Raw genomic sequence first — 26066 nt, 5'->3', positions numbered from 1 at the left:
AAGCATGGTCTACTCTAAGATAAATACATTATCACATTAAATGATTTTATTTATTAGAATTGATATTGCGTCTACATGCAATTGGGGAACTCCCTCGATCATAACCCTCGGATCAAGGCCCCTCCTTCTTTTTCCTGACATCACTTTGGATGGACAGATTGCGCGTAAGGATGGTCAGTTGGGAGACAGGAGACGGGGGACAAGCATCCAACGCGGTGACAAATACTGCTGCAGTTCATACCAAAACTTTTAAATGAACATGGAACAACTTCGCTGTTAATAACATTCTTGGATATTGTAAATTGCTCTGTAATGTGACACTCCTGTGACCCGGCGAACAGGTGCGCAATCCCTCTATCTCAACGTCTACGCGGCGACTACACGTGAAGGAGAGACGTTAGTGAATGGATACAGTCACATGGAAGAACTTTGGATATATGTGATATGTGAAAGTCAGTTTTCGCTCCGGACGACGACGTACTTTTAACAAATAAGTAGCAACTATATTTGGCTTCTGAATGCGAGCGTGTAACTCGGCTTTTTGACTCCCCAAAGCCACGTAAACGCAAACGAGCCCGCAAAACGATAACCAACGATAACCAAACCAAACCAAACTAAAACGATAACCACAAACAACATGACACAGAGGGAAAAGTTCACCTGGCAACATGGACTAAGGCAAACACACATGCCAGACTTGGAAAGCTGAATCTGAAATAATGGAGCGCGTTGTGATTCACCTGTTTTCTCTGAGGACCACTCTCCTGTTTATCATCCTATGTGAGTCAAGTAAGTCCCTGTAGTTTTTGCTTGACATTTTTTACCAATACGGACGCACAAAAGTCCTGAAATTTCCTAAATGTTTGAATGTATTTACTAGAGTAAACAAACAGCGAAATGTACTTTACAGGTTTTATTAAAACAGGATTCCAGGTAAGTGTGAATAGTGGTGAACATGCGCATCAGTTCACCCCTTTACCAGAAACGACCTCATCATCCCATAATCGCTATACATTTATGGCAGGCGGTCATACATAGTTGGTCTGGTACTACCAGCTTAATAGATAAGCTGGAATTCTGATATTTCGAGAGCTTGACACGGTGACTTAACTTAGCTACTTGGTGGAGACTTCGGGAGTCTAATTCTCTCGTGATGTGAGGTTAGTCCATCACTCCACTTGTGTGGAGTGGTCCAGTGGTGTTCGCACTGAGAACAGACGGACGCTGCGACTGACCGAAGGCGGAACGCGGGTTATTGGATCGCAGTGTTAAATCCCGCAGGCATTACCTCTTTCTTTCATCGAGTAGCACTTAAATAAAGTGTAAGGAAGTGTGAAAAAACTTCTTTTGATGAAGGAGTATTATATTTATTATTGTCGCTCACTATTAAATTAGTGCATGCTATTTTAATTTATGTACTGGCGTGTTCAGATTTAGCCTTGTTTGATTGGTTAAGTTCTATTATCGTGGATTTACTAAAAAAAACATGCATGTTCTGTCAAAATTTAACCGAACTGTCAAAATGTCTCAAGGGCGTGTGTAGCGCATGGTTTACACTCTGCGCTCTCTTCTCACATATCCCTCAGTGCCAAAACGCCGGGTTCTTCGCCAGGGTCCTCCACGCCCCCTGTCCTCCTATGTCCAGATCGTTCATCTGCTTTGCTAATGACATGCAGCTACTATCCCTGAGATTCATTTACTGCGCGATAATAGAGAGGCCATTAATAACGTAGTAGCCTACATCCTAATGAAGCTTTAGTTCCAGACCAGCAAATCACGGCATTGCGTACGCAGGACTCAATTCCCACATCTGCGTAGCTTTGGACTGAGTCCTGAAATTGAGGTGGTTAGAAAGAGGTGGTTAGAAAGGAGGCTATGGTCAACATGTGACTCACATGACTAAAGAGGTGGTTAGAAAGGAGGCTATGGTCAAGGTGCACAGGTAAATAGGAACCTGGCCCCTCCAAAAGAGTTCATCCCTAAATATGTGCAAAATATGTCTACAGAAAAAAGCAGAGAAACTATTACAGGGGACATATTAGATGTAGGCCTGACCAGATAGCCAACAGACTTGAGGTTATAATGTCGTTGTGGGTGTTTAGCGCAGTCATGAAAAACAGAGGAGCATATCGTTGAAGCTCTCAATGCACTGCATCCATAAATTCATTTAAGACAAAATTCACATTCCTCTGGGAAAGACACATCCAAATCCAAACGTTTCATCAGGAGGGTAAATTATTTAGACTCATTCCAACAAATGAAACATCAGCTTACTGTTGCTGGGCTAAATTTTCCAAATAAACCATATGGATTTATGTCACAGGCTTTATCATGCCTAAATGTTCCTCACATTCCTTGCAGAGAAAATGGGCATTTCTTATCATTTAATTGACGGATGAGGTGAGTGTGGAAAAAGCGCATGTAACATTAATCTGTTAAGCTGATGTGGAAATGACGCTGACGTCGTGCCACTTCGTGTCCTTTCGCAGCCTACACACCACTGATCTAATCACGCCAAATAACCTCCTCCCTGGGCCCTAGATGGATCTCGGTGAAAAACGTATATACCATGTACTGACTTACAATTATAAGGCCAGAGCACGTGCGTATTTCTTAGGTTTTTTTTTCTGACTAGCAGTAATAGCTGTCAGATCCAGGCAGGAGGCTGAATGTGCAGAGAAAGATGAGGATAATCCTGGAATCAACATCGGGTATGCAGTAGGGATCACAAGCAAGCGGAGGGTGTAACCGCAGGCAAACACATAATTGTAGAGTAAAAACAGTCCAAAAGGGTCAAATTAGATTGATTTAACAGTAGGTAAACAAAGTAATATGGTACAGTAGGGATTAGGCTCAGGACTGCATAATATTTGGAGAAGACAATGTACACTGTCACAACCCAGTTCATTAGAAATATCTGTTTTATCATGGTATTACATATATCAATCTTACAGATGTACATCTACAGACTATAGTTTAACATGCACATCTGTTAACATGCACATTTCATCAGTCACACTGCTTCATCATGATCACAGCTCAGACGGAGCATAGGACAAACCAAACAGTGAATGGTATCAGCACAGCGGTGGGTGTTGCAGTGGTGTGAGTATCAGACTCAGCAGAGTTGCTGGAATGTTTTTTTGTCTGTGTGCCTGCTGGGTTGACCATATAAACACACCCTGTGGCTAACAGTCCATATCAGTAGGGGTCTTGTGATCGGAAAGTGAACAATATTGATAACAAGTCTGTTGTCTCTCTGAAGAGTTTCTGTTAAATAGATTCTGTTAAATAATTCTGTTAAATGTTTGTAATCATACATTTGGTGAATATGTATCTTAATGTCTTAATGTGTTCATGAATGGACAGCAAGTGTGGATAATCATGAAGGGGGAGGAGCCAGTGTGGTGGGTAATCATGAAGGGGGAGAAGCCAGTGTGATGTGTAATAATGAAGGGGGAGGAGCCAGTGTGATGGATAATCATGAAGGGGGAGGAGCCAGTGTGATGGGGAAGTTTCCAAAGGGTAGACCCTGTGTCTGAAGCACTGTAGCAAATGCCTTGAATGTTTCACACTCACTTTTCTTGCATTGGCAGCCTCCTGCAATGAGAAGACTCATTCGCATGCTGAGGATGAACTCTTCAAAAAGCTTTTCATTGGCTACAACAAGTGGTCCCGGCCTGTGCCAAACACCTCAGACGTGGTCATCGTTAAGTTTGGCCTGTCCATCGCTCAGCTCATTGATGTGGTAACTGTTAAAGCACAAAGAGATATCAAGATTTCAGCACAGTCCCACATGTCACACAAAACATTTCTCTCTCTCTATCTATCTCAATATCTCTGTTTTTCTCTCTGTCTGTCTCTAGCTTTCTGTTTCTTTAGATATAGATAGATAGATAGATAGATAGATAGATAGATAGATAGATAGATAGATAGATAGATAGATAGATAGATAGATAGATAGATAGATAGCATCATGAGTTGATACTGAATCTGAATCTTACCATGAAAACACAACAAATTACCTTAAGATATGACACACCTATATAGTGGCTATACATGACTATATGGCTATACACCTACATGGCTCTCTTGTTCTCATCTACTTCAGTTGCATTTGTTGACATACCTTGTGGTTTTGGAACTAATCACAGTTTCTCCATTTAAACCCCCCCCCCCCCTTTTTTTTTTTACAAAAAAAAGATTAGAGTAAGAAATTCAAATAAATTGCCCCAAACCTCCAGTGACTCCTTGTAAATTTTAATTTGATAAAGATGGCAACAAGTACTTCCTCAGAAACCACATTACCAGACCTTTAACTCAATAGGCCTGATAGATGAGACATTCCCTGAATGTGGTCCATCAGGATATTACGGTTCAAAGGCTTCCCCAGCGTCCTGATTCACCTCCTCCTGTTCTTTGACCCCCCTTTTCTCTGCAGGACGAGAAGAACCAGATGATGACCACCAACGTATGGCTGAAGCAGGTTAGCCAAGTATTTCTCCAAGCACACATACTGTAAACCTTTCACTTCCCCAGCAATTTGGGCCAGTTAGGACCAATGCTTTTCAACAAGTCTGTCTAAACACATAAATGACACCTCCAATGAAATCCAGTTCTTTTTTCTTCCAGATGCCTGCCATGGAATGGTAGAGTACATATATGAATAGAATTAAGATTAGAATTAGAATTAAAATTAAGAGTAGAACTTGGCATGAGGAAAGCCATTTGCTACATATCAACATGTCTGATTCTGTATAAATAATTAATAATATACTTTGTGGCAATGAGAGACTGGATTGAAGCTTAAATATCCCTCTTATTCAGTTAAGATCAAATAGGAAATCAGGGGAAATCTATGCAATGCTAAAATAATAATAAAGTCTTATTAAAATGACCTCTTCCATCTCCCATTATAGGAGTGGAATGATTACAAGTTACGCTGGAAGCCATCTGATTATGACAATGTGACTTCCATCAGGGTCCCATCAGAGCTGATTTGGGTTCCAGACATTGTGCTGTACAACAAGTGAGTGATGAACTAATCACGCACACACACACACACACACACACACACACATTCAGTTAGGACGCTGTTAGGCATAAGCAAAATACTTTTATATAGTCATTTATTTAAAAGCAAACTGGGGTCAAGGTAATGGATGATAACTGTAAGTGCTGTGTAGAGCATTAAAAGTGCAGAGCTCGCTATCTCAGAGGTGAGGTGAGGTTATCCGCTATCACCAGTGTAATACAATGCCACATTTATTACAGTCCCTCAGAAACAGTCTGTACCAACGTATTAAAAATACACCACCTGCTGTTATTTAGTGGTTGTGCAGCTTCACTGCACAGATGGTTCTTGAACTTGCGTAGCCCTTTTTCGCACTGGAGATATGTGGATACTCTCACAGCATTAATCATAGCTGTAAGGAGACCAGATGGATAATTAATCCTTAATGGTTTGCCTCTTAGCTGTCACCTATGTGCTTTTGCAATACCTGATCATGCTTAACTATTGTCACTACCTTGAAACCGAATTATCAGAAGGTGATTTCTTAAATGTATTGAATTAAAAAGCCATTATGTCCCATGAGGATCTGCACATTTATTAACACAAGAATACAGATTAGCGCAGCTGGTTTGGGTTTTTTTTTTTTTTTTGCTTTACATTTATATTAATAGTCACATCCAATTCTAATGGGATCAGCAAAGGGACCGTGCAGGTTGTTTAAAACATCATGAGCAAGTGTTGTAAAAAGTTATTAGGTTATTGTTTTTTTTCTACTTTACTTTTCCCATTCATACTGTGATATGTCAACCAAATGATAAAATCATAAATTATAAAGTCACAGTGTCTTTCCTTCTCAGTGCAGACGGGGAGTTTGCAGTGACTCACATGACCAAAGCTCACCTCTTCTACACGGGCAACATACGCTGGGTTCCTCCAGCCATCTACAAGAGCTCCTGCAGCATCGACGTCACTTTCTTCCCCTTCGACCAGCAGAACTGCAAGATGAAGTTTGGCTCGTGGACGTATGACAAGGCCAAGATTGATCTGGAGCGCCTGGAGACCACCGTGGACCTCAAGGACTATTGGGAGAGCGGAGAATGGGCAATCGTCAACGCGGTGGGCACCTACAACACCAAGAAATACGACTGCTGCCACGAGATCTACCCCGACATCACCTACTTCTTCATCATCCGCCGTCTGCCCCTCTTCTACACCATCAACCTCATCATCCCCTGCCTGCTCATCTCCTGCCTCACCGTGCTGGTCTTCTACCTGCCGTCGGACTGTGGGGAGAAGATCACGCTCTGCATCTCCGTCCTGCTCTCGCTCACCGTCTTCCTGCTGCTCATCACCGAGATCATCCCGTCCACGTCGCTGGTCATCCCGCTGATCGGCGAGTACCTGCTCTTCACCATGATCTTCGTCACGCTCTCCATCATCATCACCGTGTTCGTGCTCAACGTGCACCACCGCTCGCCCGGCACGCATGAGATGCCACACTGGGTGCATGCCATCTTCCTCGACCTCATCCCGCGCTGGCTCTTCATGCGCCGGCCGGCGCCGGACGGGCGCAGACGACACCGTTTGCTTCTCCTACGCCAGCAGCAGCAGCAGCGAGGTAAGGGGCCGCGGGACCTCGGGACACCCGGGATACCCAGAATGCCAAGGATGCACGCTGGCCCCTGCCTCAGCACCTCGGCGAGCTGGATCAGAGGAGAGGTGGGAGCTGAGGAGACACGTCTGTGTCACTACTACGAGGACCTGGAGATGTTCCCGGTCTCTTCCGCGTTCTCCCTCTCCTTCCGTCCTCCTTCACCGCAGCCGCCCGGGTCCACCCCGCCGCCCATGCAGCACGTGTCCCCAGGGCCCGTCCCCAGGCTCCCGGGGGGCAGAGTGAACCATATCAAGCGGACCGCTCTGGAGGACAGCCCGCTGTCTGACGACCAGAGCTGCCCTCTGTCTCCCAGTGTCATGCGGGCGCTAGAGGGCGTTCACTACATTGCGGACCACCTGAGGGCGGAGGATGCTGACTTCAGTGTAAGTGATAATCACAGATAATCACCAACTTGACTAGTGAATCATCAGTTATTCCCTTTCAGTTTCAGTGTCTCCATTTTTTTCTAGACATCACTAATGAGTGAAATATAACATAGCAAAACTACTTGCTAATGACGTCTTTTGATTATTTCTTTGACACAGGTCAAAGAGGATTGGAAGTATGTTGCCATGGTGATCGACCGTATCTTCCTGTGGATGTTTATTATCGTGTGTCTCCTGGGAACTATCGGACTGTTCCTCCCACCGTGGCTGGCTGGCATGATCTAGAGCCGGGCCGTGCGCTCAGAGACGTGTCCAGGCGCCGGGGGAACCCGTGTCAGTACAGGCAGTTGCAGGGACGCGCCTTGAGTAACACGGAAGCACGACACCCCACAGAAGAACAAAAGACCCCGTGACAAACCGGAGGCGGCCGGGCCGAAAGCAAACATCACCGCATGTAACATACCCACAGCGGATACTGTACAATAAAACACGCCACCTTAACAAAGATGTCTGGCAGAGCTTGAGAGGTGATCTCTCTCTCTGTCTCTCCATCTGTCTCTCTCTCTCTCATGGATCAGTGGATCAGCTTCTGAGTTAGTGAGACAGAAGATGTGCTAGCTGGCACTGCTTCAGACAGCGGTTGCTAAGCAATGGCATAGGCTGGTTCCTACGATGTAATCCTGCAGCAGTTTGTCTCTAAAGGCCAAATCTGTGAAACTGTTACGTATGAAGCACCATAATTATGAGGGACTGACAACCCTGATACGGAAGCATGATATCAAAGTCTAAGTGCTCTAAAACTTAACATCACCTAGCATTAAGCTCTTTAACTTTGTTAAGTGATGCCGTTTACTAAACTGAGATTTACATGGGGTTACAGACGGACAGATTTATTCACAATACTCAAGTGAATTATATATTACAATTATGTGATTAACACAGACAGAGAGAACTAGAGGGCTTCTAGATCTTAAGGTTTAAGGTTGAAGGTTTCTTAAATTGTAGCCATCAGTAAATTTGTTTTCCAGCAAAGTCAATCTTGCTGTGAGTGCCAGCATTTCTCTCTGAAAATGAGTCCCTGTAAGCCAGAATTCTCTCTTGGAGCACAGTTCCTTCAATTTAATCTTGGCTCTCATAGTTAATGTTTAAGCTGAGCTCTACTGCAGCTGACCAATCCAAAGTAACCACAAGCTTAAAGTATGTTAGGGATCACCACTACAAGAACCCTGGTGCTTTATGCTGGGCAAACATCTCCAGAGAAGAATCCTACAGTCCAAGAGCTTATGGGCCAGTTTTTAGAAATCTGAATATGAGCATGCATTAGTGCACACACACACACACATACACACACACACACACACACACACACACACACACACACACACACACACACACACACACACGGACAGACACACACGCATGCACTCACTAGAAAAAATGCATGAACTAGATGCATGAACACTAATTTCAGTCTGACAGGAAGCACGGACCTTTTAAAGAATCAATACTTGGGGGTGCAGATGCAGGTGCAGCAACACAAGCCAGTCACAGGGCCTGGAGGAAGTCCTGAGGTTTGGCAGAAAGGAAGATGGATGCTTATAGAATACATTTATGTGCAGGAACCTACATGTTACACCCTCTGTTGGGCACATACACAGTCGTGAGAAAGCAGTCAGAAAACTGACTTGTGCAGACTCGCAGAACTAAAACTGACTAATTCTAAGTACATTTTCATGAATTCACGTTAATGAACCTAATCAACTCCTGTAAAAGGTATATAAACTTGGTATGATAAGGAGGTTACTCTCCAAAAGTAAGAAGTGTAAAAAGATTTTGATAAACTGACTTTCATCAAGGTACATTTAAATTTGCTTCTTAGTTGAACATTTGCTGAGAAACTACACTGAACTGCAGATACGATTTGGTCTTACTCAGTTTCTAAAAGTTTGCCAATCAGTCATGAATACAACACAGAAAAGGGGTTAGAAATTCTTTGTGAATATAGTTCTCTGTTGTACACAATCATATGAGTATTTACAGAAATGACATGAGCACTGTAGAATTTTGCACTAAAAAGTTGACGGTTTCACACCTGTTTTATAACACTTCATCTCACAGTGAAATACAGTTAAACCTCACATTCCTGGTCTTTTTAATGTGACTTCACAAAACAACTTGAAATCAGATCTTGGCTCAGGTCCACATTAAAGATTGTGTAACGAGAATTTTGAGATCAGGTTCCTGTCCTGCAGCCTATGTCACAGCTAAAGAAGCGATTATTTCACTCTAGTTTGTCCACAGGTGCCGAGCACACGCATTGCAGTTACTGGCACTTTTGCTGCATTTCATCTTGCGTTTTACTTTGGCTATGAAGCCAAATTTGGGACTTTTTCCCTGAAACACAGGGTTATTTCAGCGAGCGCTGTCTGGTCCAGACTGCCCAGCGGACTGTGGCCCCTGGTCTCCGCAGGCAGTTGTGATTTGGTTCCTGTTCTTACCCATGCAGAGAGGCCATGTCAGTGGGGCATGTGGTAAGAGGAATAACATGGCTTACAACATCCAGAGTGACCAGATTTATGTCCACCAATCAGAAACAGGCCTCTTTCTACAAGTTATATGATGACAGTGATGCAAGACTGCTTCAGTATGTGGGTTTTCAGATTGGACAGAAACACGGCCAAGGTGCATGCTGAGACTATAAACATCAGACTTTATTCATGTATCTGGGCCTGATGAAATGAGATGAGGTGAGCTTCCACAGCCCACAGTAAAGCAGGCAAAATGAGATGCTAGCAACACCAAGGTCAAGGGTTGGATCCCAAGATAAACATGTTCTCTCACAGTGCTGAATATGTAAGTTGCTCTGAATAAGAGCATCTCCCAAATGATGATGTAAATGTAAATCAGATGCATTGCGTTATAATAAAAGGACGAGTATTACCAAGGCAAAGGTCTGATTCTATCCACATATGCTTCACCCCTACATACAAGGTGACTCATATTTCAGCTCACCATAGAGAAAACGTGAAGCTTTTGTACAAACAGGTTATGCCTAGTCCAGCACCGCTCCAAAAAAATCAACCCTATTCCCAAGTTTAATTCCCACACCACAATATCACATCTAAGTCTAATTTTTAGATGACCGTTAAGTCCATCATTACAAACGTTAAGACACTGTTACTCCAGGGACGTGGCTGGCCATTTCTACCAGAGACAAAAATGGAACATTGAACAAATAATCCCCACAGACCACGACTTATCCCAGCACTAGACATAATCATGGTCCAGGACACTGGTCCTTCTAGGCGTCCAGCGACAGAACGGCAGGTTTACAAGTCAGCAGGTTTGTTAGAACGCAGTGAGCCACGGTCCCTCTATTCTGAGTCCAGGGCACCAGCGTCCTGGGGCTTGGGGCGGGCGAGGTTGGCACGCACCCGCGCCTGGTCCACGGCGTCCAGCAGGTTCTTGGCATCCATGGCCAGCGTGTGTGCAGCGGTGAGCATTTGCTTCTTACACTCCTCCTTCAGAGAGGTGATGGCGTTCTGCTGCGCCAGCCGCATCTTGTTGATCAGCTCCGCCATGTCCTTGTTCAGAAGCTTCTGCGTGCCCTCGATCTGCCGGCGAGGACGGAGACAAGATATTACACCCTCGCTGCTTTTCTGATCGCAGCAAAATAAAAAGTGTTCGTGGCCTGCCTTGCCATGACTGAGCGTGGAAAGTGGAATTGTGTTACACTACAGACGTAAGAGCAGATCAGGAAAAGGTCTGCTATGGGAAACTATCCCTGTGCAATCGCTGAAAGGTCTTCTAACACAGCAATGGTGGTGGAACATTTCAGTTAGATCTGTGAATGATTCGTGAGAAGCGGTGGTTAAGTGGTGAGATTACCTCTGTCTTTACAGAGTCGTGAAGAGTTGGCAGTATATCATCCACACTGCGAATCAGATCGCGCAGAGTCAATCCAACAGACTGTGAGAAAGAAATAGTTCAAAGAACAGTTAACATCATCTTAATTGAATTCAATGTTTTGTATTAGAATCCTATACGGCAGAATTCCCAAACTCTAGCCGAGCGCCTGTAGCATCTGAAGGCACACCAGAGAGCAGCAGCCATCTTGGTTTAAAGCCCCAGTTACCTTGACTACGCTTATGTACTCGGTGGACGGCAGCACGTTGACGTCGTTTTTCAGCTGTACTACCACCTGAACCAGATCCATGACGCACTGGTACACCTTGTCCTCGGAGCGGTCCAGCTCTGCTGTGGGCGCTGGCTGACAGAGGAGGGGACCAGAATCACAACGTGCCAATCAGCTGGGCAGAACAACCCAGAAGAGTGTCCCAAACTTCGCACTTTTACGGCGGAGCCCTTCGTGGAGGGTCCGTATGCTGGGGCGTCGTTACCTGCACGGAGATCCTCGGGGGCTTCTCTGGAGGCTTTTGAAGGTCAGCTATATAGCAGGAGTTGAAAGAGGTCATAATGGTGCATGATAAAGTACAGTATACTGAGTATGCACAGTATACCGAGAACAAGCATTACACTGAGAGAAAAGAGCAGAGGACTTACCATAGCTAGGCTGAGGGTCTGGAGGCTGGAAACAGAGAGGAGTGTCAGTTAACCTAGTCAGCATTACAGCATGTGGTGTCAGTTAACCTGGTCTGTTGTCAAGGTCTGGTATCTTTTTCAATACATGCATTCAGAACATGTAAAACAATTACATATATAGTGTACATTCAAGTTTGGAAAGAAGCAACAATTTTAACATTTTGTTCATTATGCAATTTTTCTTGTGTTTCTTGTGTATTCCTGTGTGTGTGTTTTTCTCTGTGTGTTGCTGGATAATGCTCTATTTTGGGGTAATAATGACCTCTGCCTAGAGTGGATTAACAGCCAGCAAAAACAAACAAACAAATAAACAAACAAACAAACAAATGAAAAATTGTAATGTGGGGATTCAGAGTGGCACAGCTGTCTAAGATTTAAGATGTCAGGAAATTGCTAGATTGGGTACCGGCGGAACCGTGTGTGGGCGGGAGACAGTACACAATTATCTGTGAGGCTGTCTGTGCTTCCGTGTGACGCTGGATGATCGCAGGTGTCGGTTAGGTCATGTACACAGAACTGGGCAGTTCAGGCAGTTCAGCCTTCATGCGTCTCCAAGGAAACGCATGTTAGCCCTCACTTTGCAAGGCCGGTGTCCTAAAGATACCTACCAACTCAACAACGGTGCTCTCATTCATCTTGAGGTCCTTAAAAAAGAAAGCGAACCACCCAGGACGAAAGTCAAATACACATTGCAAAGAATATGTATTTCTTTGAAATGTCCATGTTAAGAGTAAAAGGACTGGGTGAAGGATCTTCTCACCAGACGTTTCTCCTCTTTCTCCAACCAGTTTTTATCCTCCACCATCTCCTCCTTCTGCTTGTTCAGGGTGTCGTGGAGGCGCTGTTTCTCCACCTGCCACAGTCGCTGTGCGTCCTCCACGCTGGAAGGCCCCACACTGAACTCCCCTTCCTGCCACATGCACAGGAGGCTGTTAAAACTACAACTCCCACAAGTCCAACAGGATGTGTTTCTGGCGAGGAGCTGATGAGTGGCAGCTGTGTTGTACCCCGAGACTGAGGCGGCGAAGGGCCATGCTGGGGGGCGAGAGGCTGTTGGTGGAGTCTATGGGAGACTGATAGTCACAAGGACTGGCCAGGTCTGGAGAGCTGGCACACAACGCCTCGTTCAGCTGCAGAACAGTACACAAGAGCGTCACAAAAAGCCACAGGCACACACACATACACACACACACACACACACACACACACACACACAAGACCAGACAGATGTAAGTTCAAATTCCTTTTGCAAGAGCAGACTACATGCAAGTTACCTGAATGTGCAGACCAATGCTGAGGGTGTTCCCAAAGCGGCCTGGGTTCAATCTTGAGGGCTGTGCACACACACACAAACACACACACACACACACACACACACACACACACACGTGAAAATACAGGGAGGAATCCACAGCCTACCTCTGTAAGCGGGAGCATGCACACAAACACGCACACACACGCACGCACACACACACACACGCACGCACGCACGCACGCACGCACGCACGCACACACACACACACACACGCACACGCACACGCACACGCACACGCACACACACACACTGCATTAGTAGGTATGACCCTACCTTGGGTGGAGGCTCGCTGATGGTGATCTTGGGCTCCATCAACCTGGTGACACGAGCTCTCTCTCTGTCTCTCTCCTTCTCTGCCTCCTGCTCCTTCTCCATCTTGTGGACGTCGCTACGCCATTCAGAGAGCACATATTACACTACTGGACTCTGTAAAACACACCTGCTTTGTGGATCCTCTAAACTGTATCGGTGCAAAATAACGCAATTCCTGAGGCGAACATGAGAACGCGAGACAGGGAGAGGAACCTAATTTTGCAGACAAGCTCGGTGAAGGTGGGTCTCTCGTTGGGGTCGTAGCTCCAGCAGCGGGTCATGAGAGAGTAGAGCGCGGGAGGGCAGGACTCGGGCTTGGGCAGCCGGATGCCCTGCTCCAGCTGGTTGATCACATCCCGGTTGTCCAGCCAAAAGAAGGGCTGCTGGCCACGACTCATGAGCTCCCAGATGCACACAGCTGCACACGGAGCAGAGTTAGAGAGAAGTGCAGACTGCATGTTAACCAAGGGCCGACGCAGGTTAACGGAGTCTCTCTAAGCACCAGCCGGATATACAACTTTTGACAAGTCTGGACATTGTATCTGCGCAGTGCGATGTGTTGAGTTTTGTAATGAAGAGCATCACCCTACGGGACAGGCGTGGATCAACAGAGCACTCCACAACAAACCTCACGGCAGAACGAGGCCGTGGTTTCATGGATCTGCTGTATCTCCCATAACTGATGGTACTGTACCAGGAAGGGCAGACCTCCTACGCAGAGTCATCCATCAGACAGTGCGAGACCATGATTATGATTCAGAGAAGCCAACAAACCTTGCCTTCCCAGATAGGCTAGTCTAATGCAATTTACACAGGGCTGTCCAGTATGTCAATATGTCAGAGAGAATTCTCCAAGTTTGCTGACTGCTCAAGTTGAAGGAGAATCTCTGCATTAAAAAGACGGATGACTGGTCTGATCTTCTGCCCAAACACTTTGCCCTGGGGTGTCCGTCTTGCTTAACTCTCACTTCTCAACACTTAATAACACATAATAACACATTTCCACTAGTAATGTATAACCTGTCTGTTTCATTAAATTGGAAGATAATTTAATGTCTGTATTTCTGGGTTTTCTCCAATGGCTGCTAATTTCTAATTGGGTTTCCCAGTAACAGGGCCCTTGGAGAATAAAGGGCCATCACATATCTATACCTCAACACCTGCTGCTGATCTCGGTGTGTTTCCAAACTGCCATTTACTCAAAGGGGAGAAGACCGAACACCCATTCTCTGTGTGGGGCATGACAGTGCATTCAATCAGCTAGCAGTGAGAGAGCAATTACACCAGTCTTCTTAACGAGTTGCATCACTTGGGAGTTGTGGTGCACACTATAAAACACTTCGTGTACATCTAATTACCGATACACTCAACAAGCACCTCTGGACTCCTCAGTTCAAATTCTGTCACTACGACAGTGAAGGCAGTTAGCTATAAGGAGACGTGAGAGATAAATTTGATGACTTACCAAACAAATGTTTTTTGAAAGTGTATTGTATTCTCTGAAAGTGTATAGGGTCATATAAGGTTTAAAAGTGCCATCTTATGAATCAACTTTATATCCGCTGAAGACTTTGAATCTGGGCCAAAACGTTGTGGTTTTAACTTAATTGAGTTAGGTTTATATTGTGATTTACAGTGAGTGGTGCAGTCTTGAACAAGACTTACCAAACATCCAGACATCACTAGCTGTGGTGAAGCGACGAAAGTTGATGGACTCAGGGGCCATCCATTTGATCGGCAATCGGGTCACAGAGGCTGAACACATGAAGAAAAGATTCCAAATATCTACTTAAAAGTGCTTTAACCAACTCAAAGTTATAACAGAATAACAGTAATATCATTTTAAATAACAATTTTCCATTTGTTTTTCAGATCTGTATGTGAACTACCACCACAGTGAACTACTTCTGTTATTGGCTGGGCACTGGTGTTCAGTGTGTGCGTCCAGCGTGTGTGTCCAGTGTGTGTGTCTAGCGTGTGTGTCCAGCGTGTGTGTCCAGCGTGTGTGTCCAGCGTGTGTGTCCAGCGTGTGTGTCCAGTGTGTGTGTCCAGCGTGTGTGTCCAATGTGTGTGTCCAATGTGTGTGTGCAAGCATGTGTCTAGCGTGTGTCTAGCATGTGTGTCCAGTTTGTGTGTCTAGTGTGTGTGTTCAGCATGTGTTCTCAGAGGCTGGTGCTCCTGTGAAGGTGTAATAATGGGTGAAGGAAGCAGCTTTGCTCATTCATGCCAGAGACAGCCACATCCTGCCTGTGAGATCCTAGCTGAGAAGCCTTTCACCACTGCTCATTTAGGAGCACGGTCTGGGACAGACTAACACTTCTCCTTAATATTACGCTTGTGGTAAAAAGCAATAGACAAATAAACTGATCTGAATTAATTCCATTATATCCAAAATAAAGAACATAACAGGAATTTAAAATAGCTAGCAGGGATATCCTTCATCTGTTCTGATGCCATGTGAGAGTCATAAAAGCTTGTCATCATGAAACCTATTTTGTTCTCGGTGGCAATTAACATTTCAGAAGACAGAAAAAACAAACAAACAAAAAAAACAAGCATGGAAACACTAACAATGTTATTGATGCCTCTGCCCATGGCCTATTGAGTTTGCTGCCACTATCAGTGGTTTTCTGAGTGTGAGTGGATCTGGAGGTCAGTGCGTTACTTTTATATGTCACCCAAAAGGTCTTTTACCTTTGTAATATTCATCATTCTCGATGTATCGGGACAGGCCAAAGTCACCTAGTTTCACACACTCTGGAGTGGCAACAAGGACATTCCTCACAGCAATGTCTCTGTTACACACACACACACACACACACACACACACACACACACACACACACACACACACCAGTGGAAAAGTGAATTCTTCTGAAGTTTTATTTTGAATATGAAGAATAGAAACAGTGATTCGGTGATTGTAATAAGCATACCTGTGCACCATGTTTTTCCCCTGTAAGTACACCAGAGCCTTGCAAATCTGCACGCTAAAGAGCACTAGTGTGACATTGGTCAAAGTGTTCTGATTTTTGGCCAAGTAGTCTCCGAGCTGAAAGTATAAATATGCAGTGTGTAAGAATTTAGCCCCTTAAATCCACAAACTACTAAGAGCTTTCAGGAAATGTTTTATTTTAATACAGTGTAAAAGGTTTTTTTGTACCATCTTCCACTGCCATATAGTTTATCTCCCAGAATTCTACTACACCAGGAACCAGACACCTGCCCTTCAGGCCCTTCAGGCCCTATTAATTCCCCCAGGATTCTGTGGCTTCTCCTCGGAGAGCGTTATCATGTCTTTTCCATTTTGGCTTCTGCTTTGCTTTGCAGATTAGCCAAATCAAACTAAAACCCTTCACCCAGCATCCACAAAAGGGAATTATTTTATCAGCATATGTGAAATGCTCCAGGAATAGTTTGGACAGACTGAAAACTTTGAGCAACTTGTCAAGCTGAGTCAGAAAAGGGCTCCCAAAACCAAGGTCATAAAATCTTACAGTCGTCCTGATTAATATGTATGAGTGCCAAATGCTTAACGATTTTAACCTCTTTACATTTGGCAGGTTCATCACTATAAACACTATGTGTTTCTATATGTGGGCTACTTTAGCTTAAAAAAAGAAAAGGTCTAACATAAAAAGGTGAAAGTGGCAGCAACCTACCTCTCCATATTTGTAGAGTTCCATAACGATCCACACTGGGTCCTCCTCAATGATGCCGATCAGACTCACAATGTGAGGGTGGTCCAGGTTTTTCATGATAACTACGAGCATGAACATAGGCACAAATGGGATGGGTTAAGAGTTAAGACATTAAAGCAGCTGGTATGGCCTGAGATAGGACAGGTGAGTGCAAGACAGGCTGCATAAAGGTGGGTAATATGGCAAAAACATAATATCACTACGCTTGAAGACACTCTCTTGTGGCACTTTAGTTTTATTCCTGTTTGCTAATAAATTAGACCTGAAGCTTGAGAAGAACTGTAAGATAGTAGTGGCACATTTTAAAAAGTCTTTGATTTAGTGTTTACAAAAAACTGTTAAATAATTGGTCTAAAACAATCTATATTGTGATGCTTAAAATACTGGCCTTGCTTGCAATATCATAGTGTTGCAAGCATATTTAGCATTTATTGCAACACTGATAGCATTACATGGGTCATCCACTGGTATAGACAGCATTGAGCAGCTCTTTGTCAGCTGTGTCTTCTTGTCTGTACTACCTGCTTCACTCATAAACTTCTCCATAACATCAGGTGAGCAGTCTTTACAGGTCTTCACAGCCACATTGATCTTCTCTCCATTCTAATTCAGACAAGAAAGCACCAGTTCATCATTATTAGAACCTATAATACGTTCTGCAGCCAAAATATAAAAACAAAACATTCGCTAATTGGAGCAGGTTACAGACTTGCAATTAAACTGCAGTGGCCAACATGTAGAACAAACAGAAAAGTTCACCTCTTTTTTGTAAACTCCTTCATAGACCTCCCCAAAGAAGCCTGAACCCAATATTCGTCCCAAGACTATAGCCTTCCTAGAGATTCCAAATTTTGTGACTACACAGAAGGCAAAAAGTCAATTCTCTTTAGTGAATGTGAAAAAGATGCAATAAGCTTAAGAGACCAAACAAACCAAGCCAAACTTGCTTTCACATTAAATAAATGTATTTACTTACCTGAAGGTGCCGGTTTTTCATCCGAAATTTCACAGTATATATCAGAGTCTGTGAAATGAAAAAAATAAAATGTCTATTTCTCATCTGAAATGTCTATTTCTCATCTGACATGTCTATTTCTCATTTGAAATGTCTATTTCTCATCTGAAATGTCTATCTCTCATCTGACATGCAGCTGGTAGGTTGATGTGATGCTGACTTGGCTGTGATTGCAGCTACTCACTCCTGCTGTATCTCTCTGAGTCTCTGACAGGCTCAGGCAGCTTCCTAATACAAGAACCCATGAGAAATAAGTGAGAAATCACAAACAGGACAAAGCACAGGGTAACGTGCATATGTACGCCGGCATGCCCAGATCCACGACACATCTGTCCCACACAAAATTCTCCATTTACATGATTCCTTAAATCAAGTCTAGCTAAAATGACAGCTATGACCTGGAATGTAAGTGTAAAGGATAAAGAACTGCTTACCCTAAAGGGACCGCAGGTAGAGCGTGCCGAGGCTCTGCTCCAAAAACAGTTCATTAAGATTTAACACACATGGCTTATTTCTTCATTTAGTGCATCCACACCCCACAAATTAGACCACACATTTTAAAGACTTCATTTGGATCACAACTAATTTCTTACACGGCACCAACGGACAAAACTATTAGTGAATGAAGACAAAGAGGAGATGATTGGAAGTTATCTGACACACCTTTACTCGCTCTAAGTATCAGTGATGTGTCGGTATTGTTCTCCATTCGACAGTAGCCGTCAATCAAGTCAGCCATGTTCTCTGCCATGGCCACGGTGGGAACGTTGACAGACAGTGGCTGTGGAACGGGCACAGGCTCGGTCAGGGTGCTGTAGGGGATGACAGTGCTGGTTTATCAACTAGGCTATTAAATGTGGAACTGCTACGAGGATCTCACCTGTTTGGCCCCCTTGATTTCGATGTCTAACAACGCTTTGCCATCACCCTTAGGAGTGCACTTGATGCTTCGGATCTGTTTAAATTCTGCCAAACAGACCGTCTGGGAGGAAAAAATCAAAAACAGAAAACAGTGTAGTAGTATCCAACCTCAACGCCTTAATCAGGAACTGCAACTACACCAAACTCTGAATGAGTCCTGAAACTGGTGAAACTATGGAATTGTTTTAGTTACTAACCAAGACCTTGTGACTGTGCAAACCTAGGACATTGTCTAGAGACTAGTTCTAAAGTAGAAATTACCTGAAAGTCAGCGTAGCGTTTTAAGTGCATTAAAGTGATCTTACCGATGAATCTGTTTGCGCACGCTGGCGAATACCTTTTGCACTAATGACCAAGTCCACCGCTAGACTCCATCCTTGCTGTTAGGACATAGGGAGGCAATGACATGACATTCCTGCATCATGTCAACAGATGTAATCCTCAAGCACAAATTCCAGAAATAAAACTGTCACACAGTAAAAACTCTGGGCCTCAGCATTAGTGCAAACATCAATGGCTCACCACAAAGAAAGACCACAGCTCAGAACTCACCACTAACTCACAGGGGAAAACCTCTTCATTGAAGTTAATGCATTCACCGAAGGTCTTAAAGAACCTGAACATGCACTCCTCCTCTTTGAGCGTGCCGTACTGCTGAAAGGTCTGCTGGATCATCTTTTTTAGCTGCTTGGCCTGCAGGCCAAACAAGACAGGAAGTCAACACTGGTTGTTCAGTCCCGCTCAGCTGATCAATCCCAATAACTGTGTAATTAGCCGCATGTTCTACTGCTTATATATAGTAGTCTATATCCTTTCCCAAAACATACAGTATTTTGTTTATGAGCAGAAACAAAATAACTGCTAATGGTCAAAATAAATTCAGAAAATTATATTTTACCTTCATACTGTCTATCAGCTTTTGTGGAAAGAAAAGTTCTAGACCAACTTCCTTCCTGGAACAAAGCAAAATGTTGGCCCAACAAAGTATTTAGCTGTTGCAGGAGTACTTGTAACAATGTAAACTGATGATTATAAAAACAAGCTTATAAGGTTTTAAAGATTTATGACTCACTCTAACAATTCAAAATTGGACTTCTTCTCAAGGCCTTTGGCATTCATATCTTTGTAAAACCTCCTGTCACAAACATAATTACTCATTAATGAATAATCCATGCTATTAGTCCACATTAAAGGCAGTAAAATCCCAGTGAGTCCCACCTGATCTCCAGACAGCCCAGCTGCAGGGCCATGCCATCACTGACTTTACTGGCATACTGCTGCATGTAGTCACTCCGAACCTACGCCACAACAAGCAGTGCGTTCATGTCCACACAATAATACCAGTCCCTGCCATCCCAAAGACAGACGCTAGTGTGACCTGTGTATGAGGAGTGCTGTACCTGGTGATAAAGGTACAGCAGCGAGGTTCTGTCCTCTTTAAACTTTTCCAAGAAATTCAGTGGTATGTAACGAATCCTCAGATCATATCTGAAAGGTATTCGGCAGTGTGAGTTGGGTCGTTGTAATTGGGTGAGACATGTTCCACGTGGCCGTGGTGTCCAGCTCCATGAACACCATCAGTGTGACTGCCCCTGAGTGTTCCTCACCTCCACTCTGCCTCCACATGGAGCTTCTCATAGCGCTGCTCCACCTCTCCCACTGTGAGGTCTGGATGTAGCCAGTGGAGCTCCTCAGACTTCAGGTGTTTGAGTCGGAGGCCAAAGCAGCCGGCGTTCTGCACGTTTGGGCCCAAGCGTCCACTGATCAGGATAGACTGGATGATGGCCTGGGAAGGGACAGGCGGGGGAGTCAACAGCCATCCATAGCTTAGGATCTTTAGTGTTGGAGAGCAGCACTGTATTGCTGGAATCACTTCCTACATTTTAAAGTAGCATCACTGTGTCGCTATAACATACCTACATAGTACCTACGCAGCACCTACATTACACCTATATAGCACTTACATAGTACTTACATAGGCTTACATAATTAAAAATAATTAGTAAGAATGTACATGCAGACATCTATTAGAACCTTTTAGTTATACACTTCTTACACACTTCATCACACAATGACTCTTACCTTAATCTGCCATGAGCTGTCACACTTGACCAGTTTGAAGTTCTTCAGGTTGTTGGTACTGCTGAAGCACACCTTGAGGATCTTCACGGGTCCGCCCTCTCCAGCGAGACCAAACACGGGGCTCTTGGGCCCGTCAGAGCTCGGGCTGGGCAGCTTCCATGTCAGTGTGGTTGTGTCGCCTGACATTTTTAACACCTCTCACTGCAGCCTGCACACCACCACACCTTCGTCACACCTGTGGAGAACACACACGACACAGCAAGGTGTCAAGGACCATCTCCAAAGGGCTGTGATAGCCCTGCTGATGTTAAGGTTTTACGGACTGAAGTGAACTACATATGGTCGACGAATGAAGAGAGAGAAAGAGAGATAAAGAAATAGAGAGAGAGAGAGAGTCTCCTCACTGTTTTTGTTAACCTGAGGCAATGAATTCCTCACTAGGACTGAGGCTACATACCTCGAATAACTAAGTTGCCATAGTACCCAAATGCACACAGGAGAAAAAAAAAACGAGCACGTGTCATATCTAGAGTACTGAGCATCATGATAGTGAAAGTTCATACACCATCTGTCTTAAACATGGGCGTGGCAAATTACTTCAAGTTTAAATCGAAGCCCTATCCTAATTTTTAGCCTCCAACTGTAACTTGGGTAAAATATGACTCCTCCTACCTCTACAACTATTCCTCTTACTAATAATTATAAATGTAATAGTTTGATATTTTCTTCACCCTATACCACAACATTTTCTTTACCTTGCAAAAGGTTATTTAGCACAGGTAACATGGAGGTGAGATATGACCTCCAGAGGTCATAAACCTTACAAGCAAACATCAAAACCGGGAGGGACACGGTAGGGCTGGGGTAGAGTAGACTGCACAAAGAAGCTGCGTTTGTTTCCTCAGAGGTATAATCCCTAATCAAAAATACTCTCTCCATACTTTGAAATGATGAAACTGTGCAAATGTCTTATATTTGTAGCATAAATATAAGAGTAGAGTAAAATGTAAATAAGTTTTTTTAAATACTACCCCAGTAACGCACTACGCCCACTTCGCTTCTCCGATGGCGAACGATAGCGTTTAATTGGCACTTGTTACAAGGCATGAAACAAGCAAGACACATAAACATGCCTTTGTGACTTGACCTGTGTGGGCTACCAAAAAGATAAAGCCAAGACAAAAGAGAGAGAAGGGCCACAGGTCGGTGTCGGTGTGTGAGGTGAGTGGTGAGGGGCCTACAGCAGGCCTTCAAGTGTGAACCTGTCACAGACACACACGCTCAAACAGCCTCAACCCAAAATGGTAACGGAATATTCCTGAAGTGCCTAAAACATCCCCCACCATGTAACTACCTGTCAGAATTCATCGTTAACAGATAACAAGGGATGTTTCAAAACTTTAAAAGCTTGTTTTAAAGTACAAGCTGGCACCAATTAGATATTAATAACTAACTAAAGACACAGCTATAGGTTTGGGCTATAGAAACCGCTTCACATGATCTAACTGCGACACTGGAATGCACGGTAAAGTTTTTTTTATCTCCTGGCCGGACTTGTCCGGACACGAGTTCCTTGCAAAATCGTGCAACAAACTAATCTGACGGAATAACGTCAAAGTTCAAAAGTAAGCAAATTGATTTATTAAATAATGTACTCCAAATGTTCTCCAGAGTATGTACTCTTACACTAGGCAAGTCGTGGCACGTCGCGAAGGCATTTTAAAAGTAGGTTTTAATAAATTACACAGCCTACATACATTAATTAAATGCTGCGCGTTAGGATGCAAACGTAAAACGCGTTGTGTTTTGTTGGATTACTGACCTCGCAAAGTAGCGGCATCATATTGGGTTCATATCCGTACAACTTTGACGCTGAACGGCCCAAGTGTGCTGGTGTTCAGGTGAACGTCGGTACCTTGGAGCCACTCCTTTACTCGGGTCGCCCTTCGAACTTCCTACTTGCTTATTCCTGAATTGCCACACTTGCTTCAAATTTGTGGGGGTGGAGAAGCGAAGTTTACTGTTTTTTTTTGCGTCGTGGTATATACGCTAACTTAGTGTACTTTTGAGCTTAATTACTGAGGCATGTTTTTCCAAAAATGTTTATATACATCTATATATATTAAAACGTAAATAAGATAAAATAAAATAAAAACACTTTTATACACCAAACATTATGAAAGTCCACACACTTCTTGTATGAAGAAGAAGCTTCTACATGCCTGCTTTCTTAAAAAATAAGATAATCCGATCTAGGTTTCTTATTTTAATATGTCATTAATTATGACCCTATAATATCAAGAAGGCGACCCTCACGTAGGAGCGTCAGGCATAGCGCCAAAATTAAATCAACCTTCTAGAGTTTACCAACACTGACATCTAGTGGCAGAGATTGGAACATCCTCAGTTATTTTCCCGTGACATAACAGGATCGAAGATACGTCCAGTGCTTTTTGTGACTGTTACTTTTAGATTATTTTAGATCACATACAGATTAAGTAATTTTTACTGAATACGAACCAATTGGAGCAGCAGTTGGTGACAAGAGTTGACAAAATTGTAGATTAACTTCATATCGTGATAATGAGCAAGAAAACGTCTTTATTTAATCTACCCTATTAGTAAGGCCTGAAGTGAAACAGACTCATTTAACTCAATAATGCCATAAGAACATGGCTCAACATTTTCTATAACTGCATATATGTCAGGTATATAGCAGTGTGTACTATATACATACAAACTGTATCAGATAATTTACTGGCAACCAAGAAGAGTTGCTCATGCTCTCATTGTTTGTTGAACAAACACCTAACAGATTACTATCAGTGTTTATTCTGTAGGTCTTTCTCTTCTCTTGAAGAATACCGCAGACCACTTTCACATACAATCATAAAGATTGTTACAAGTGATCTAATTAATGAATCATTCAGCGATCAATGAATAATTTCTCACACCTTAATGCTCAACATTCACTCTCACCTGGATATAGAGCACATTGCACTAAACACACAGCCTCACAATGTCTGGTGTTTCAGGATTGCCCAGTTAAGAACAGAAGAATAAAAAGGCTTGAAAAGACAAACCAGCAACTCACCCACTGAAACGTCACCAATTTCCCCCTGGAATCGGAAAGATTTCCCCACAGGATCAACAAGGTTCTGTCTACAAAGGTCATTAATGCAGAAGGAGGATATTATAAGGAATTTCTTAATTGAAATCCTTGTGAATTATACAGTATTAGTAATCTTATAAATGTATATTAAGAAACTTGAAGAATCTGTTGAAGAAATACATTTTTTGTTCTATTTACAGAGCTATCATTGTTGCCAAACTTTGGACCTAAAATATGTATATCTGAGCAATTATTTTTGACTGCCACTGTACTGGTGTCAAGAATTAAAAAAGTTTCACAGTATTACATTATACACCTTATCATGCTACCTCTGAAAACGGATGCTTCCTGTACCACCATAGCCATTTGGAGGCATTACGATCCTTGCATCATACACACACACACTCACACACACATCTATGCCCAGACTAGTTGGTCTTTTCACAGGCCCCCACACATCAGTCTTTTTGCCACAGCACAGTGTCAGTTTAATCAGGGCTAATCAGGGCTTTATACAGAGCCACATTCCTTACACAGTGATGGTGAAGGTATCATACCTGCACCTTCCGACACATCAATTACAGTGTGCTGGGCCTATCAGAGCACAGCGTGCTTGCTGCTGTGCCCACGGTCCCATAATGCACCCTGGCACAGAGTGGGCTGGTCTGCTTCACCTACATCATCATTTAATTAGATTACACTGCAGCAGGGACAAGCGCGCTCTCTCTCTTTCTCTTTCTCTCTCTCTCTCTCTCTCTCTCTCAACCTGCTCCCCCCCATGGCTCTGTTAGATCCAGCTAGATTAATGAGTCACACTCACAGACAACACAATGTTGTTATTACATGGTGCACAAGCGTGCACACACACACAACACGCATGCTGTTCATGTTAATATGCACGTGTGCCAAAAATATTAACAAATCTGTAAACTATGTTTTGGTTATCATGTAAAACCACATATTCTTGTCAATAGGCATAAATAAATGAAGCTTATAGCAACAAACCTCATATGTAAAGTACATTAGTAATCAAAGAATATCAAATGCTATAAGAAGAATTACTAGTACTGTAAAGCACTGCTAACCACTTTACCTAGTGATTAATTAGGATAGCATCTCCAGTATAATAGCCAAGACTGTTTTGCATTCAACTATCTACTTGGTGTACAAAGTGTGTTTGCATGCAGTCTTGGTTTACCTCAGGAGCTGCAGTGGCACTAGAACACCAGAGGAGGGAGCAACATCTTATGGATACACACGCATATGTTAAAAAGCACACAGTAAGCCTAAATAAAGCAGAAATAACATGGGGTGAGAGTCATAAACTCATCTGTACTATTAATGCAAGTGTTTGCAGCACGTGGTCGTAAAGATGAGGACAGTGTAACAGGTCAGCGCTGCTTACTACACAAGTGGCCGAGCTGCTCTGGTTCCTTGGCGACTGGGTTCAGACACTGAATGTCCCTACATTGAAACGATGCTTTAAGACACTGTCGGTCTACTGCTTGCTTCTCTATATCAGAGTGTTGTCGCAGGACCCGTTATAGGGCTTGTTAAGGCCCGTTATGAGCAGTTATTAGACCTTAAAAAGGGGTGAAGGGTATTCAAGGAATATAGTATTATGGATCATTGTATAAAAATTTAATGAAAGTTTTGAAATGATACTTTTAACAGGGTTGCCAACTCTCACGCATTGAGCGTGAGACACACGCATTTGACCGTTTTCAGACGCTCTCACGCCACACTTCCGATATCTCACGCCAAAAAAAATATCCAGTTTATTTACCTCAGATCCACATATATGATACAATACGTTACTAGTTCGCTAGCTCTGGCGCCATCCACCGGCGATATAACATGTGTCCATTTTACGTTGCCCCCCCCCCCCCCCCCCCGCGCAACAAAATACACTCGCCACCGGCTCCAGGTTAAAATCACACTCCAAAAGCGAA

At 43.5% G+C, this 26066-nt stretch overlaps 2 protein-coding genes across 4 annotated transcripts; one reads left to right on the top strand and one right to left on the bottom strand.

The window, feature by feature from the left end:
* Positions 1 to 158: 158 nt before the first annotated feature.
* Positions 159 to 10115, top strand: chrna2b (cholinergic receptor, nicotinic, alpha 2b (neuronal)). 2 transcript variants are annotated; one of them, XM_077016907.1, is made up of 6 exons: positions 159 to 780; positions 3597 to 3748; positions 4442 to 4486; positions 4920 to 5029; positions 5872 to 7051; positions 7214 to 10115. In XM_077016907.1, the coding sequence occupies exons 1-6, from the start codon at positions 720 to 722 to the stop codon at positions 7337 to 7339; spliced, it is 1674 nt and encodes a 557-aa protein (XP_076873022.1). In that variant the 5' UTR covers positions 159 to 719; the 3' UTR covers positions 7340 to 10115. The 2 variants fall into 2 exon arrangements, with proteins under 2 accessions (XP_076873022.1, XP_076873021.1); XM_077016906.1 differs by having other exon boundaries at positions 159 to 789.
* Positions 9745 to 22968, bottom strand: ptk2bb (protein tyrosine kinase 2 beta, b). Of its 2 annotated transcripts, XM_077016904.1 has the most exons (31): positions 22825 to 22968; positions 21003 to 21237; positions 20528 to 20706; positions 20321 to 20408; positions 20139 to 20218; positions 19993 to 20055; positions 19819 to 19873; positions 19473 to 19613; positions 19226 to 19300; positions 18880 to 18981; positions 18663 to 18780; positions 18434 to 18467; positions 18184 to 18227; positions 17961 to 18008; positions 17744 to 17841; positions 17506 to 17587; positions 16946 to 17046; positions 16220 to 16335; positions 15978 to 16078; positions 14949 to 15038; positions 13497 to 13701; positions 13245 to 13359; positions 12931 to 12990; positions 12664 to 12786; positions 12417 to 12566; positions 12265 to 12300; positions 11618 to 11642; positions 11455 to 11501; positions 11190 to 11324; positions 10943 to 11023; positions 9745 to 10668 (listed from the first exon to the last, which is right to left on the bottom strand). In XM_077016904.1, the coding sequence occupies exons 2-31, from the start codon at positions 21186 to 21188 to the stop codon at positions 10429 to 10431; spliced, it is 3018 nt and encodes a 1005-aa protein (XP_076873019.1). In that variant the 5' UTR covers positions 21189 to 21237; positions 22825 to 22968; the 3' UTR covers positions 9745 to 10428. The 2 variants fall into 2 exon arrangements, 1 of the variants encoding a protein (XP_076873019.1); XR_013133173.1 differs by lacking the exon at positions 9745 to 10668 and having other exon boundaries at positions 11190 to 11320.
* Positions 22969 to 26066: the final 3098 nt, after the last annotated feature.

The sequence above is a fragment of the Brachyhypopomus gauderio genome, chromosome 9 (genome assembly GCF_052324685.1).
Source record: "Brachyhypopomus gauderio isolate BG-103 chromosome 9, BGAUD_0.2, whole genome shotgun sequence".
In the NCBI taxonomy this organism is placed as follows: domain Eukaryota; kingdom Metazoa; phylum Chordata; class Actinopteri; order Gymnotiformes; family Hypopomidae; genus Brachyhypopomus; species Brachyhypopomus gauderio.
The sequence above is the reverse complement of the archived record's forward strand: the minus strand, read 5'-3'. Positions and strand labels throughout refer to the sequence as shown.